The sequence below is a fragment of the Microtus pennsylvanicus genome, chromosome 5, assembly GCF_037038515.1.
Source record: "Microtus pennsylvanicus isolate mMicPen1 chromosome 5, mMicPen1.hap1, whole genome shotgun sequence".
NCBI lineage: Eukaryota > Metazoa > Chordata > Mammalia > Rodentia > Cricetidae > Microtus > Microtus pennsylvanicus.
The window spans coordinates 53,288,142-53,304,601 of NC_134583.1; the positions used below are offsets into that span (position 1 = coordinate 53,288,142).

Below are 16,460 nucleotides of genomic sequence, written 5' to 3' on the forward strand. Positions count from 1 at the left end.
TGCTCCAGAGCTGCCTTCTGACTGCTATGCTGAGCAGGTCATGGGGTGGGACTCAGACCTAGCTCCTCTCTACAAGTTTCCAAGACATGCCATAAAGCAACGAGCTCTTGGACTTGGTTCACTCATTTAGGAAAAATGCAGATCTTTGCATCTCAGAATACAAACCCTAGACCCGTTATGTACAAACTCCCTCCCCAACCCCTGGCTATGGTTTCATTGTCTATGATTTTATTGTTGGTTTTGAGATTTGTTTTTTATGAGTTGAAAGCAGGATCTCATTCTATCGTTCAGACTGGTCTAGATCGCACTCTTGCTCAGTCTGGCCTCAGATCCACAGCAATCCTGCATCAGATTCCTGAGTTTTGGGATTCTAGGCCTGTGTCACTGTAACTGGCTCTATCTCTGTGATCTGGCAATGCTACGTAACTGATAGGAGTAGAAATGGGGGCTTTTTTCCTTTTGCTACCACCAGTCTGGGAGTTCCTGCCTTCTGTCCATTTCTATACCTCTGGTGTCTGCTCCAGGTGATCTGGTTTACCTCTGGAGATGCTGTGGTCCTGCCTTCCTCCAGGCTGGAACCCTCTTCCCCTCGCCCGACATTTCTGCTGGGTGCTAACTGCCTCTCTTTTTGTCTGTTTCCTCACCTCTGCTCTCTCTCGGCTAGCTGACAGTAGGGAAAGTGTCCAGTGGAATAGGGGCCGCGGCTGAAGTGCTGGTCAATCTGTACTTGAATGACCACAGACCTAAGACACAGGCCATCTCTCCAGACCTGGTAAGGAAACGCGCGGTCAGCCTCTCCCTGAAGGTATTTGCCCAGCCTCCCCAGGGCAAATATGGGAGAGGAGTCAAAGGGACCAATAAGGGGGTGCTGAAAGTAGGCCAGAGCCAGCAGAGGCTGGGGAAGCTATATTTCTTCAAAGACTGACTTCGCTCGGGTCCTTGTGGTTCGTTTTCCACGCAAGACATGCTCCCTGCCATCTGCGACTTTCAGGATCTATTCAGTATCTGGCCTTCAGGGCTATTGTACAAGTCCCCATGTTCAGCATTTAGTGTCCAACCTGAGTAGACCGAAGTAAACCTGGGAACTGAGACATGTGTAGCAGGACGAACACGTCTTCCCTCTGACTTCTCTCGCCCTCCTCGCTCTAAGTGGCAAAATGCCATCAGCAACACTGTGCCTTGATTGTTGAGCTCGTTTCCTTTGGGCTCACTGACCTGGAATTGCCCAGCACCAACCTGCTCCAGCCCTTCCCCTCCCCATTGCTAGTGTGGAGGGAACCGTAAGACACAAGCTCCCTTTTTCGGCTCTCTCGAATAGATCTGAAGTCACACCCAGTGACCTCACTTGACCCCTGTCACTGCAGGGGCAAAGACATATAGCACATCTTCTAGTGGTTTCTTTCCCTCTTGCTGCGATGGACTACCCCCACAAGCCTAACTTCAGGGGAAAGAGTTTATTTAACTCACAGTTCAAGGCACAAGTTCATCATGGCAGGAAGTCAAACAGGAACTTGAAGCAGGTGGACACATTGCGTCCACAATCAGCAAGCAGAGAGGGTTAGATGCAAGCTTTCTGCTGTTCTGTCTATGCCATCCAAGTTCCTAGCCAGAGAATGGTACCACTTCACAGTGGGCAAGTCTTTCCACCTTGGTTAGCTAATCAAGGTAATCCACCACAGGCATGCCCAGAGCTCCCAGGTGAGACTAGATTCTGCCAAGCTGACAACTATCACTGATCATCACACAACATCATTGTGGTACCCAGTGACTTTTACCCTCTGGGACGGACCACAAGAAACAACACAAGATAGACATATTCAAGCAAGATGTCCACTCGTTTAGATCAACCTGGCGGAGAGCTCCTGCAGGGGTGGAGGTTGTGGGGAGTGTGACTTCCCGCCCTTGCTCTTGTCTGCAGTGACATAAGCAGCAGCCAGGAGCCCTGAAGATGCTGTGATTTGATTAAGGATTTCTACATCCCTAGGCCTGGCCTTTAAAGTCATATTCAGCCCTAACACATTGCTCTTTTCTCCTGGCCCTAGGAATCCGTGCGAAAGGCATTTCCCCTGAGCCTGGGCGGCAGCGACACCTGCTACTTCTGTAAGAAGCGCGTGTTTGTGATGGAGCGGCTGAGTGCTGAGGGTCACTTTTTCCACCGTGAGTGCTTCCGATGCAGCGTCTGCACCACTACCTTGCGCCTGGCTGCCTATGCCTTTGACTGCGATGAAGGTAACCCTGGGGACCGAGACGACAATGGCCTCTGTCTTAGTAGTGACTTTGCTCTGGGAGGCTGTAGGACTTACCAACAGGAGTATGGTGTCATCAGGAACACTGCTTAGGGAAACTGGAAGACCCTACACCAGAAAGAAAGCCACCAGGCACAGTGACACCTAATGTCTGCTGAGGGCCCTCACTGTCCCACTCAGCTCCATTGCTATCCATGGTGCCTGTGAGGCCAAGATAACCAAACCTAATGAACTGTGTGACATGCTCAGAATTATACCTGGCATGAAATAAGAGCTTAATGAATGATGGCGTGCTAATAAAGTATGTGGAGCCAGGGAGGTTACTCAGGAAGCTAAGTGCTATCTTGCATCCACGAGGACTTGTATCCAGTTCCTGAACCCTTGTTTTTTTTTTAACTTATTTAATATTTATGTATACAGGGTTCTTACTGCATGTATGCCTTCAGGCCAGAAGAGGGCAGCAGATCTCATTACTGATGGTTGTGAGCCACCATGTGGTTGCTGGGAATTGAACTCAAGACCTGTGGAAAAGCAGTCTGTACTCTTAACCTCTGAGCCATCTCACCAGCCCCCATGTTTTGTCTTGTTTAAATGGGACCAGATGTGGTAGTTCATACCTATAACCTCAGCCCTGGAGAGGCAAAGTCAGGTTGGTCTCTGGAGTTTGAGGTCAACCTGGTCTACACAGTGAGCTTCAAGCCAGCCTGTGGTATATAGTGAGGTTCTGTCTCAAAATGAAATATAAAAGAAAGAGAGAGAGAAGCAGTGTGTGCTGGGGCATGTTCATAGCCCTGGCACTGGAGAGGCAACGCAGGAGCATCCTCAGGGCTCTCTGGCTGGCCAGCCTAGGCTGGTTGGTACGTTCCAGATCAGTGAGAGGCCCCTTCTCAAAACAAAAGCAGAAAGCCAAGGTAACAGTGCCTGAATAGCTAACTGAGGCTGCACTCTGACCCCCCCACACACACATACCTGTATAAACACACACCAAGTATGAATTCTAAAACTGGCCTCAAAATTTGCACCGCTTTGGGTAAGTGACCTACCAGAGCTCATCAGCAAAGAATTATGTTCACTATACAAAGAGATCCCTTTCAGTTCGTCAGCCTTTGATATTATACTGTCATACAGACTGTGGGGCAGTGTGACATAGTGCTTACGACTATGCGCCTTAAAGCTCTCCTACCCAGAGTGGGTCCGGGCAGTAGTACCTGCTCCCTGCATAGCCCTGGAGCTGCTACCTGGATTCCTGCTCAGTTTCATCATCTGCAAAGGAGGATAATGGTAGGACCTGCGTGGATGCTGCCCACCAATGATCCCAGCACTCTGGGGGCGGAGACAGTAAGATTCTGAGCTCCATACCAGCCTGGGCTGCGTACAGGGACTCAGCCTCAGATGTGGAATGATAAGTTGATGAGTTACGTTATATGTGAAATGGTTTCCCCGTTATCATCATCACTATTATCACCACCATTTTTGTTACTGTCACGGAAGTAGGCAGCAGTGCCCATCCTAGAAGGTACCCAGTGGTCTTGGGCGGCCGCTGTTTTACCCAGCACGTAGCCTGCCTGAGTCTTTTCTCTCATCACTGGCCAGCTGTACTGACCCTCAAGATCCCAGAAAGGACTGGGGAGTTGATACTCAGAGCTACCTATTTTTCTCCCTGCCTTGTGAAGAAATCTAACTTCTGTTTGGGTAGCTGGTGCCATGTTAGGTGGAGCGTACCAGCTCCTGCTCGTGTCTGAGCTGGGCTGATTTCCATGGCTGTTGTGTTCTGACTGGCCAGGGACGAGCAGTTATTCCCGTGATTCTGTCAACAGAGAAAAACTGTATGTACTTGTATCTCTTGTCACAGGCAAATTTTACTGCAAGCCCCATTTCATTCATTGTAAAACCAACAGCAAACAACGGAAGAGACGGGCAGAGCTGAAGCAGCCAAGAGAGGTACGTCGTTCTCCTCAGTGTTGGGAGAGCAGGGGCGATCTCTCCCCCTTGTGGAGGTCTCTAAAAGCAACCTCAAAGTTAGAAGGACTTCTCTAGCCCCGAAAGGGAGAGAGACTGCCCCTAAACACTTACGAATCCCCTTCTAGAATGTTTGTTTGCCTTAGTCTGCTCAGCAGCCTCTGGGATTGGCTCTGTTTCAGATGCCAGCTCCCTGATAGGTGATAGCTTCCTCTGAGAAGTTAAAAAATGCTTGTACACGTGTCGAGACTGAGCTGTATGCTGAACTAGGCAAAAGCCATGTGGTCCCGCTATGCCCAGGAGGAAGGCCAGGTTTCCAGGTCCCTTCCTAGGTATGGTTTGTAGTAGTGCCCCCTTCTGGCAGCTCTTGGGATGACTCACCATGACTCAAGCTTTCCTAGTGATGCCTGCTGTCACAGGCTTGCTGCAGGAAAATGCGAGAGTAGACAGAAGACACTAGCATCACCGACCACTTACTGGGACCGGCTGTCACTTGCTCCAGTTGACACTGTGGCAGTTGTTCAATGCGACTGACATTTGGAAAAGCTGCACTGTGCTCTGTCGCCTCTCCTCCCGGATGGGCCCTCTCCGAGTAGACCCCATCGCTAGAGCTTGTTGGGCTTCTTTGCTGGCAGCATCAAGAGCAGTTTTCTGTGATATTGGAAAATCTTTTAAAAATTTTTCCTCATTTTATTTTCTGTGTATGGGTGGTTTTTTTCCTACATGTATGTCTGTGTACCACATTCGTGCCCTGTGCCCATGGAGGCCAGAAGAGGGTGTCAGATCCCCCAGGGACTGGAGTTACAGATGGTTGTGAGCCACCATGTGGGTGTTGGGAATCAAACCCATGTCTTCTGGAAGAGCAGCCAATGCTGCTGACCGTGGAGTCATCTCTCCAGCTCCTATATAATCTCAGCACTTGGGTGACTGAAGCCGGAGGGCTGGAATTTGAGTTCAGTCCAGTCTACATTTGAAGTTCAAGGCCTCTCTGAGCAACCTAGTCACACTTTAACTCAACAAAAGGGAGGGGAGAAAGTGGTGAAGGGAACATGGGAGGCTGACAGTCCAGGAGTAAAACTTTTTTTGGTTTTGGTTTTGGATTGAGATAGGGTGGCCTCACAGCCACAGAAATCCCCCTGCCTCTGCCTCCTGAATGCTGTGATTAAAGGCATGTGCCACCACACCTTGCTCAGGAGTATAATTTCTAATACTATTAAAAGATTATATTTGATGCAATAATAATAATCTGCTTCAGTAGCTCCATCCTGTTGGACCTTTACACTATTTAACAATTTTATCTTGTACAGATTTTTACAATGAATATATTTGTATACAAATCTTAATCCCTAATTCTAATAATTCATGTACTATATAACAATACAAGTAGGTATGCAGGTCAAAGGGCATGCATATTTGGAAAGCTAGTGCATGGTATGGTAAATTTGCCCCCTTTAAAACAAGTTGTGGCCACTTTCAGTACCAATGTGGGGGCCACCCCAGTTAGTTCCCCTGGCTCAGCCTGCTGTGATGGAGGCAGCCTCTGACACTCTTGGACTAAGTGCTCTTGCTTTGCTGTTTTTCTCAGGAGGAAGGGACATGGCAGGAGCAGGAAGCCCCTCGGAGGGATACTCCCGCGGAGAGCTCTTGCGCAGTGGCGGCCATCAGCACGCCAGAAGGCAGCCCTCCAGGTATCTCCACCTCCTTCTTTAGGAAGGCACTGAGCTGGCCTTTCAGGCTGACAAGAGGCCTTCTCGACCTGCCCCGGAGCCTGCTTAGGTGGATGCAGGGACTCCTGAATGCTGCTGGCCACCATGTCAGGGACAATTCTCACAACTACTGCTTCACGTTTGAGCTCCTGAGCCTGGGGTTGCTGCTCCTCTGGGCCTTCTCCGAGGTCCTGGCCACCATGTACAGGGAGTCTGAGGAGTCCCTGGAGAATATCCGCAGCTGGTTGCTCAGGTTCATCCCGGTGAAGCTGCAGTGAGGCACATACTGCCCCACAGTGCCCTAACATTTCCAAGTGGAGACTGTAATATTTGTAGTTTGCTCTGGCTCTGGCCAGCGTCCATAACCAATTAGCTCCAAGCCAAAGAGTCCCACATCGGCCACCTCCACCTGGCTTTGACAAGGTTGAGCATCTATTCATGGTGCTAGGACCAGGGACAACATGAAGGATTTTTTTTTTTTTTTTAGAAAACAGCTTTGTATTGTTTTGTCTTTTCATACCAAAGCGAGCCATTTTTCCAGGTTTACATTTCAATTTTTAACTTTTCATAAGCCAAAAAAGAAAGCATTATTTTTCTACAAGTATTAATACTTCTAACTGTTTAATTTTTATCACCAGTTTTACAAGACTCTCGAACTTGGCAATGAGTTGAGATTTGTTGCTGCCAGCAACGTTAATGAGTTGAGACTTTAGAGTCACAAAATAGAGTCATCCCTAGACCAGCGCCTTTTGATTTTTGCATACAGATGCCACCTGTTCACAGTGGATGCTGCGTTTGTTTGTTTGTTTGTTTGTTTTCAAAAATGCATATATGTAAAATCAGTAAGGTTAAGAGAAATAAGTAGGAGGTGTAGAGCAAACCAAAATTAACCAAAGCACACAGCAGTGTGTCAATGGTATCTGTCCTCAGGGTCAGGGAGAGGTATTTTACTTCTATCTTTTGAAGTCAAACAGTAGCTTAAAGGCTCCCTTATGCCCACCAAGTCACAGCCAATAGCATAGAACCACAGGGCTACTGCGCTGCAAACTTACATGTTCCTCCCCACTCATGGGTACTGCAGCGAAGCCCACCGGCACTTGGCCCCGAATAGCTCACAGGCTGATGTGATGCTGAGGACAAACTTTTTCAAATGGTGTCATTTTCACCTCTATCAAGTCCTCAGCCCAGGCTTCAGGCTGAGCCAAAGCCACTCAGGTCCGTTATGGTCAGGCTGTCTCCATCTGGTGTCCTTTGAACTGAGGGTACTTGCTGGCCCTGATCAGAGAGCCTTGCTGGTGGCATCCTGACTGCTCAGGCACATGGCTGCCTTGCGTATTTCACCCATACAGTCAGAGATCCTTCTCCTAGTGCTCCAGAAAAGAGTGTCTGGTCTTTGGGTGGCTTTGAACCCATAAATGTTTTCTACACTGGGTGTCTGGAAAAGCCTAAAGCTGTCCCCACCCAACTCTGTGATGCTCAGCTTCTGTAGCAGATTGAGCAACTGGAGGGTCGATAAGGGCCTCCTAGGTTCTCAGGGTCTCTACCGTCACTGGGGACAGCTGTGGAGAGCTGCGACCACCAGCACTCCCTCCAGGATTAAGAAGGACTTGTTAAAGACAAAGCGTCTTGAAAGCTTTGACATAAGGTTCTGTAAGGTGGAGAAAGAGGGGTGCATTTCCGGAGACTCTGTCCTGAAGTCCTGGGAAAGACAGGGTATGGCTGTGATCGAGTCTGTGGGAACCAGCACCTCTGACCTTGTTGGAACTATTGCCAGTGTGATGACGTACATTGTATTTGCCCTGCTTCTAGCTGGGGATTTAATGGTCAAGCATGATGAGAGAAACCCTTGGGTCCTATTATGTTTCATTATGCCACATGAACTCTTGAGGTCATATTATAGTGATTTTCTCCAGCTCAGGGTGGGCTGAGATGCTCTGTGGAATGCTCTGGGAAGCCAGAGTGAACTCTCTAAAAAAAAAAAAATGTCATTTATAGCCATAAGGAGGCTGGTTTGAATTACTCTGGTAGACAGGGTGTGTCTGTCTACCAGACTTCTGCTTGTGTTGAGACCTTGAACCTTCCTGGTGGGCAGCAGCAGGGGCGGGTCCTGGGAGACAGATACTCCAGAAATTCTGAATTTGTCTCGAGGTTGAGTCTGAAGCCCCAGAGTACAATGGAGACAGAGGGCCTGGGAGGCGGGGGCGAAGGTTCCTGGGAACGTTTGGGGACAGGAGTGGGGATCTGTGAATATGCAGACACTGTGTGCCCACTCTTGGAAACGGATGGCTGGGCGCCACCAGGAAGGTCTGTCTCACCTCATCTGGGGGGTGGGGGGACAGTGGTTGCCCTGTTTCCACCTCCAGTGCCTTTTCCTCTTGTGATTTGGGATTGTCTTACTCCCCTCGCTAAGTCCTCCTTTCTGTCTTTCTCTTTCCAACCTCACACTGTGGCCGCCAGTGCGTTTCAGCCTTCCAGTCCTACACCCTCTTCTTGGCTGACGCTCCTGCTCTAAGGTGACTCCTTTTCTTGGCAATTTTCCGAAAGAGGTACTAACCCCTACCCCGCTTTCCTTGCCCATCCTCTGCGCCCTCTGCGTCGGTGGTACTGGTAGCACTAACTGTGTCTTGCATACTAACGGACTCTCTAAGGCATGAGTGGTTAACAGCATGGGGTGGGGGTCAGCTTGGAAGCCGTGTTCTGCCTCCCCTTCTTTGGAGCCCAGCCAGCAGCCTGGGTCCACGACAAGTGCATGCCCCCCGCGCCTCCCCCACTCCCGCCACCACCCTGGACTGGCCTCTATGCATGTGCTTTCTCCATTGCACCTTCAAAGCCTCTTATCTTCTTGGGAGGGTTCGCCATGATTGTGCGACAATACCGTGTAAGGAAGGCTCTGTGGCTTAGAAAACATTTCTGCTTAGTGGCCTTCTAAAAAGAACAGGTGTAGGGATATCTTCTTCTGTCACTTCTAATACAAAGATTCCCAAAGCCTTCCATTGGAACCATAAGTAACTCAGTGTGGCGAAGTTTTAAAAGTATACTGGCTCCCAGACTCTGTGTGGCTAGCTTGCCCCACGTTCTGTGCTATGCGTATAATGATGTTAGCAGCCCCTTCCTGTTTCAGCAGTTAGTCCTAGGGCCTTGTATGCCTTCCATCTGTCCCTGGGCTCCTAAGTCCCACTGGTTCATAAGCCTTAATCAGAACAGTCACAGTCACAGGAGAAGGGCTGGCTTTCAGAAAGAGCTCAGGCCAGCCACTGTCAATGTCAACCTATCTAAAGCACATAGTCCCTCTGTTCATTTACCTGGAGCAGCGGGATGGTCATGTGCTACCACAAAAAGCTACTCTACTACGGAGAGCAGAGAGCGGGAGTTGAGTCTACCCCACATCCTCAGGCCTGAGTCAGAGTGCATCCCGCCTGTAGCTGGAGCTACCCTGCCCTTCAGCTTCTGTCGGCCCTGCATGCTGCACTTGCTTGCTGCATTGGCGCAGTGCCCAGCCAGTACAAAGCCCTCTCCTCTCCTCTCTTCTTCTCTTCCAGCATTCCCCTCTCTAAAATGTCAACCAAAGAGAGCCCCCCTTGCTCTCGGCCTCCCTAGCTAGCCTCCTCCCCCTCTCATGGCAAGGCATGTCTGTGACCCTAGAGAATTCATTTACAGTGCCATGTGGAACCCTGTATTTTACACAGCAAGACGATGTTTAGGTTTATTTATGATATTTTATGCTGTAAATGAAAATAAATATGGTTCTTTATAAAGCTCATCGTTTCCTCTCTTCTTTGCCATGGAAGCTTCTAAACCTCCAACACAGGCACCGGTTTAGGGGAGCCATCTCTCCTAAACTGCTGGCGGGGCTTGCACTTGTGGTGACCCGGGACTCTGTGGGGCTGTGCCAGGGCAATCTGAAATATTACCCAAGGTAATATTTGGAAACATGTCATAATACTCTGGTGTCAGGCTTTGGGGTCTCTTCCTTAAAATGTGTGGTACTTTGGTGTTCTAGATGCTGGGCAGAGGAGGACAGGGCCAGGGTGACCTCAACTCTTAGGATCAGGCTGTGTTGGCAGCTGTCTGAACTGAACCAGTTTCCCTGGCACCTGCGGGTCATGGCTGTGTAGGAGGGCTTTACCAAAAGCCCTACCTATTTTGGTTCTCATAGAGGAAAAAAATTAGTTTTTCATGGTTTGCACTGATCTACCCAAGTGATGGGCGAAAGGTAAGGAGGAAAGAGTGGGCATCGGTCTCTGGAAGGCAGTGAACCAGCAGATATGCCCTCGGGTTGCCCTGCACTGTGAGGTTCTGCCCACCTGGCCACTCTGAGCACAGTGCCCAGCAGGCTCTGCCCAGCTTCACCCTGTAGAGGAAGACTTGGAGTCTCCCTTGGCTATCCGGGATGGTGACAGATCTCCCCAGGGAGGAACTTCTACCATTGCCAGACTGGATGTGGTTGGGCTTCTGATACTGGCATAAAAGTCCTCTGGGACTATGAGGGCCCTGACATCTCCCAGAGAGCACTTCTGGGATTGCACTCTCTGACTCAGTTGCTGGTGCTTGTATCTGCCTTCAGAGCCACCTCTGGTTGTGACTTGGGGCCCCTGTCTCCTCTTCTGATCAAGGGAGGCTACTAGGGACTAGAGATCAGGTAGAAGAATGGGCAAATAATGTATTCCTTTATCTATGTAACAGTTATTATTGCCTGAGGCATTATTCTAGGTCCAAGAGACATAGCAGCAGGCTCCAAAAAGACCTGACATTTAAGAAGTGTGTGCCTTAGATTGATGTTCGGATTCTTATCATCTTGTCTATTCTCCTGCTCCTTCATCTCTTTACCTCACTCCACTAAGCACCTACTATGTGCTAAGGAGCACAGCTAATCTTGCCAGTCTCACTAGGTCTTGAAGGCTCTTGGTAAGTCTCTGGTAGAGTCCTCTAGTAACTAAGCTTAATCAACTGTTTGAGTTGACTTTCTCATACCTGCTTGGAGAGTGTCTTGGTTTGATTTGGTTTGATTATTATTTATAACCCTACATAATTAGATTTGGTAGAATATTCTCTAATCCCAAAACACTGAAGACTTAACATTTTGTGGTGGGGAGAGCAAATCCAAAAAGATCAAAAGACTTTGTATAGGTAGGCAAGCCCTCTACCATTGAGCTACCACCCCAAGACTTAACATTTTTAAAGCAGTCTAATAGAACTCAATATTAAGTAGAGGAGCTGGAGAGATGGCTCAGTGACTAAGAGCACTGGCTGCTCTTCCAAAGGTCCTGAGTTCAATTCCCAACTACCATATGGTAATTCATAACTAAAATAATGGCATCTGATGCCCTATTCTGGCCTGCAGGCATTACATCAGATAAAGCACTCAAATGCATAAAAAATAAACCTTAAAAAACATATTAAGTAGAAGCTCCAAACACAGTCAGGCAAGGTTATTGCAATTAGGCCTGCAATGCCTGCACTAGGGAAGCGGAGACAGGAGGCTCAGTAGTTCGAGATCACCCTTGGCTACATAGCAAGCTCAAGAAAAACATTGGCTACATAGACCCTGTCTCAAGAAAATACACCCCACAAAAGAAGTTCCTAATGGGGAAAATTTGTGTTATATATGTTTTAAATACAATTAAATATTTGTTAGATCATGAAGGGATGAGTCTGAGTTTTAGAACTGCTAACAAAACAAATTCATGTGAGGAAAACATGAAACAAATTTGACCATTTACATTTTAAGTATGTTTAAATTATGTGTATGTGTCAGAGCATGGGTTTGTACACGTAAGTACAGTGCCCTTGGGCGTCAGAGAGGGTATTGGGTCCCCTGGATTTGGAACTAAAGGTGGTTGTGAGATGTCATATGTGTGTACTGGGAGCCAGACTCAGGTCCCCTGGAAGAGAAATGGTGCTGCTAACCACTGAGCCATCTCTCCAGTCCCAGCTATCTACATTTTAAAACAAGCATGAAAGCCGGGCATGGTGGCACATGCCTTTATTCCCAGCACTCAGGCGGAAGAGGCAGGCAGATGTCTGAGTCTAGGCCAGTCTAGTCTGGTCCACATAGTGAGTTCCAGGACATCCAGGGATGTGGTAGAGACCCTATTTCAAAAACACCAAAAATAAATAAATAAACAGTTCATGTAATTGTAAAAATTGAAGCATAACTATGCAGTCAGATCGGAGGAAAAAAATCTGACTTGAGTATAATAACACGGAAGTTCATTGCCGTGCTATTCAAAGAGCTCCCTTAGAGCAGGTGCTCTCGGGCCCCTCCCACGGTGACACTGACGAAGTTAGTCTTTGCTGAGCAATGACCCAAGGATAAGTGAGTTAAGGCTGAGAACAAATAGTTCCCACTTACACAGATTCAAGAAGTGAACACTGAAAAAGAAAAAGGAAGCAACTGGGGAAACGACCCTTCTTGGCTTTCAAAGGATGTAAGGAATCGTGTTATCCCGCCTCCTTGGCAAAGGAGACAGGGAAGTAGTGATGGTAAGGACTTAGGTGTGTTTAGGATCAACAGCAAGAACAGTCTCTTTCCTGAAAGGCAATATAGCAATGGAGATTAAGTCTTTAAAAAGGCCCTGACCTTTGGCCCAATAGGAAAAAATCTCCACGTACCTCGAGCAGTAAGAGTGGGTGTAGTCTCCAGAGTAGGTGGGCTGTCCTTCATTCGTGTGGACTGTTCTTTTTATGATTTAACACCCCACCACCACGACCCCAAAAAAATCTTTAAGTCAACGTCTGCCTCCTTCACTGCCCTTGGGTCTCTGCTTTCTGCTCAGTACTGTCTCTGGGCCCAGCTCTGCAAGTCCAGCCCCTCATTAGTCTTGTCCCCTTGTAGCACCATGAAGTCCGTGCAGACGTAGAAGATCCTAGGAAAGGTCATCGGTCCTAGGCAGGCAAGTTACAGTGGTATCCTCCATTGTGAGGGAGTAGAGAGCACTGGGGCCCAAGTAGGTGTTGGGGCCCTGTGTGGTAAGGGCCTGGACTTGGCTGAAATCCCAGCTTTGACCCCTGAAACTTTAATTTCGCTGTGTCCAGGGGTGAGCCCCTCCTGTGTACTGAGAGCTAACGGAGCCTCTGGCTTTGAGTTTTGGGAAGGTGGAACCAAAAAGCTAACCTAGGCCAGTGCCTGGGCCTCTGTTCTCGGGGCGTTCTGCTGAGCTCTGGCGGGCACCTCTCTGAAGGGACTGCTTTTGGAAAGGCTTCCTTCTGAGGCTCTGAGTCCCCTACAAGGTAGGTGGACATTGGACAGAGGCGCCATGGCATGCAGGAGGCACCATCTTTCCTCTCTCATGCTCTCATCCCCAGCCTCGTGAAGGCAGCAACCGGCAACTTCCCCTCACACTCGGGTCTCAGCTCCAGAGGCCCACTCCTGCCTTCTGTCCAAAGGCTTTGTGTGGGGAGCGCCAGAGCCTTGGCTAAGAGGCTAAGCCCTGGCCTTGTTACTGCCACTCCCCCACATCTACCTGGGCATCCATTAGGCAACTCCAGCTTCCGTCCATCTCCAGCACTAATGTTTTTCACAAAACCGTCTCCACTGTTAACTCTCCCCCTTAAAGCAAAGAGCAGTTCCTCCTTGTTCATCTCAAAAGCCCTGGAGCTGTGCTTGAGTCTGCTTTATCCTGGACCCATATGTTGCCCATCGAGAATCCACCCTGAGGACTGGAAGGGTATATTTCGGCTGGGAACTTCTTGCTGGTGCCCAGCCACAGTTCATGACAGAGCCCTAAAGGAGCAGAATTCAGATATTGCGCATCCTGCCTTTCCCAAACAATGCCTCCACTTTGTTCCTTCCTTGCCTTCCGAGGGCTGTCATCATCATGTTTATCTTGTGACAAAGCAGATTGAGTGCCCCTCCCCCAACCCCAAAGGGGTGCACCTGAACTGACAGCCCCTTGCTATGGTAACTTGACACCAAGGTTCTGTTTAGTAGTGTGTCCCAAGTCTACTAGGCTACACACATCCTCTCTCCTACCCTCACTGTCTCTAAAACAGGGATCGGGGTGACATTTGGAGACAAGAGGCAGAGTAGGGAATGGTCCATTCTTATACTCTGGCCTCTGGGAGGGCCAGAGACACTGATTGCTGTCTTAAATCCACTGAGCCGTGTGTGGCTACAGCAAAAGACCCACATGGATAGAGCGACCAACCTCTCAACTGTGTGGGAGCCCAGAAGGGCTGTCAGGTCTGTCGCATCAACCTACATCAGGCCTAGAAGGTGTAGACCTCTCTGGACCTATGGCAAAGCCAACCACACGCTCTGTCCCAAGCATGCTAGGAGGAGACTTGTTACCTAGCACTAGCCCGAGAAGGGGGATAATAACACGGCTCCAAGGCTGCCTCCCTTCCTCCCTTCCTAGATTGCTGCAGGAGGTGGCAAACTACCCTCCAAAAATTTCAGGTCCTCCCCTTCCCATCTTGCTACCAGAGTTATTAGGGACAGAACCCAGATCCTCGGAGTACTAAGGAAGCAGGCTCAGCCGGTTGTCCTCAATAGGCCAATTAAACAGACGAGTAACAGAGAAATGGGACTACATTAGGAAGAAAAACAGACATCTAGTGAACCACACCACGACCTACCTCACCCCCTCCACCCTCCTCACTTCTCTACCCCCCCCCCACCTCCATCCCCACCCTGCTTCGTGCTCTGGGAGCTGGTATCTGTTCTCAGGAGCCATGTGGGGCTGGCATTTCCCTAGTATCTGGCTCAAGATTTAGGGTCAGGATGAAGGGTCAGAAATGGGAATGGGTAAACTGCACTGAGGCCCAGAGGATCAGGCTGGGCCTGGTTCCCTTCCTCTCTAGGCAGAGGTGTGGCTTCCATCTGGGAGGGTATAGCTTCTTCTCCTGTGCATTTAGCTGAAAGTGTCTGTTTGCTTAGGATTTAGCTGAGGCCAGGCAGAGCCCTCTAAGTAACACTCTCTACCCTGGTTTCATTCAGCAGAGGTAGAGCTGTGTGTTCACACCCTACACACACACACACACACACACACGTGCACACACACTGGGTCTCTGACTCCTGGGGAGACCACAGCAAAGCAGGCTGAGCAGTCTTCAGAGTGGAGGGCAGACCCAGACACCCATGGATTCATCTCTGAACACCCCATGATACTCTACTTCCACTAGAAACAGTGACGAATCACTCTCAGAAGCCCCTGGGCTAGCAGCAATGGATTTGAGCACACGTCCTGCTGAGGACCTTGACACTGTCAGGGACAAATCTTCCTCCCAAAGCAATTATAACACCCCTGGGAATGTGTGGAAGGAAGGGGTGCTGCTCAAGCTCTCTGTCATCCGCTGGATGCCTCGTCGCCCCATCACTGATCACAGCCCACCTTTCAGGAGGCTGGGGAGGCCACTCTGGGCACAGCATCATAGGCATCCGCCTGTCTGTGCTGCCTGTGTGCTCGGCATCCCTGCTCTGCTCTGTGCTGTGCTACAGAGGAGCAACCCTGCAAACTCTTCTCCAGGGGGCCTTGAACTAGCTTCCTGTTAGGTTTGCGACCAGCATGCACTGGTGGAAGGATGGGATGGGATCGAGAGGAGCCAGGGTATTACTCCTGAGACCCCCCTCCCTTAATATCACAGTAGTGAGCTTGGCTTCTGGGATCTGGTAAGGCGGGCCTTTCGCTTTAGCCAGCACCACCAAGTCCCCTTGCCTGCCATGACCTCCCTCTGATGAGCCCTGGCTGGGCTTCTGTATCCTCAGTTGTATCCTAATGTTCCCTGCACACATTTCATCTTCAGCTTTTGCCCATGGGGGCAGGGGTGGAAAGATGAATTTCTTCAAGCCCCAGACCAGAAGAAACTCTAGTAGTTAGGACCCTGAACAAAGTTCTCGATCTCAGCGGTGTGTGTGGTCTCTTCTGCTTCCTATTCATGAATCTAAGGGGTGCTGGGTGATTCTACAGGCTGGGTGTGTAAGGATGGGCTCCAAGTCTGTCCCTCCACCTAACCTCAACCAAGAATCCAGGCTCACAGGGAAACAACCATCAGAAACAAACTTTTTCAACAAGAACATGGGTGACAATTCAACCCAGCAAGGCCACTCACAGCCCTGGCTGACACGGGTCACCAGTATCTACTGGTCTATGACAGAAGGGTGTCGCATTGCTGGGGCAGGGGTGTGTGTGCTCTGCTAAGCTTGGAAGGACCACAACGTCAAGGACAGGGTGTGACTCTGTTCAACCAAACAAATAGTTCTGTCATGTTCTCAAATTACAGAAGGGCAACACATGACCATCTGTGGGTGTCTTAACCTGTGTTTCCATTAGCTCAGAAAGAAAATGGGGTCACAAAATGCTTTGCTTGAAGGATTATATGAGTGTTATAGACTTAGTACAAGTCAGTGCTCAAACTCTCCCTGGCATATATTAGGGGCCCGATGAACGTAAGCTGCCACTGCTCTTATTATAACCATCACTACAAACACCAGCAAAACCAACACCATCATCATAACCATCACCACAACCACCACCCAAACCAGAACTACCATTACCACCACAACTACCATCATTACCACCAAACCCACGGCCACTTTCTCACCACCATC

General features: G+C 49.3%; 1 protein-coding gene across 7 annotated transcripts in view; it reads left to right on the forward strand.

Moving 5' to 3' along the window:
- Mical2 (microtubule associated monooxygenase, calponin and LIM domain containing 2) overlaps nt 1–16,460 on the forward strand; it is a 199,170-nt gene that overhangs the window by 126,320 nt on the left and 56,390 nt on the right. For 2 of the 7 annotated variants that reach the window (XM_075971912.1, XM_075971910.1), the window contains 4 exons: nt 665–772; nt 2,043–2,229; nt 4,099–4,187; nt 5,791–9,666. In XM_075971912.1, coding sequence (XP_075828027.1) covers nt 665–772; nt 2,043–2,229; nt 4,099–4,187; nt 5,791–6,189 — 783 coding nt within the window. In that variant the 3' untranslated portion in view covers nt 6,190–9,666. Of the gene's footprint in view, nt 1–664; nt 773–2,042; nt 2,230–4,098; nt 4,188–5,790; nt 9,667–16,460 lie in introns of those variants that run through there. The other 5 variants (XM_075971914.1, XM_075971913.1, XR_012910591.1 and 2 more) reach the window with 5 other exon arrangements.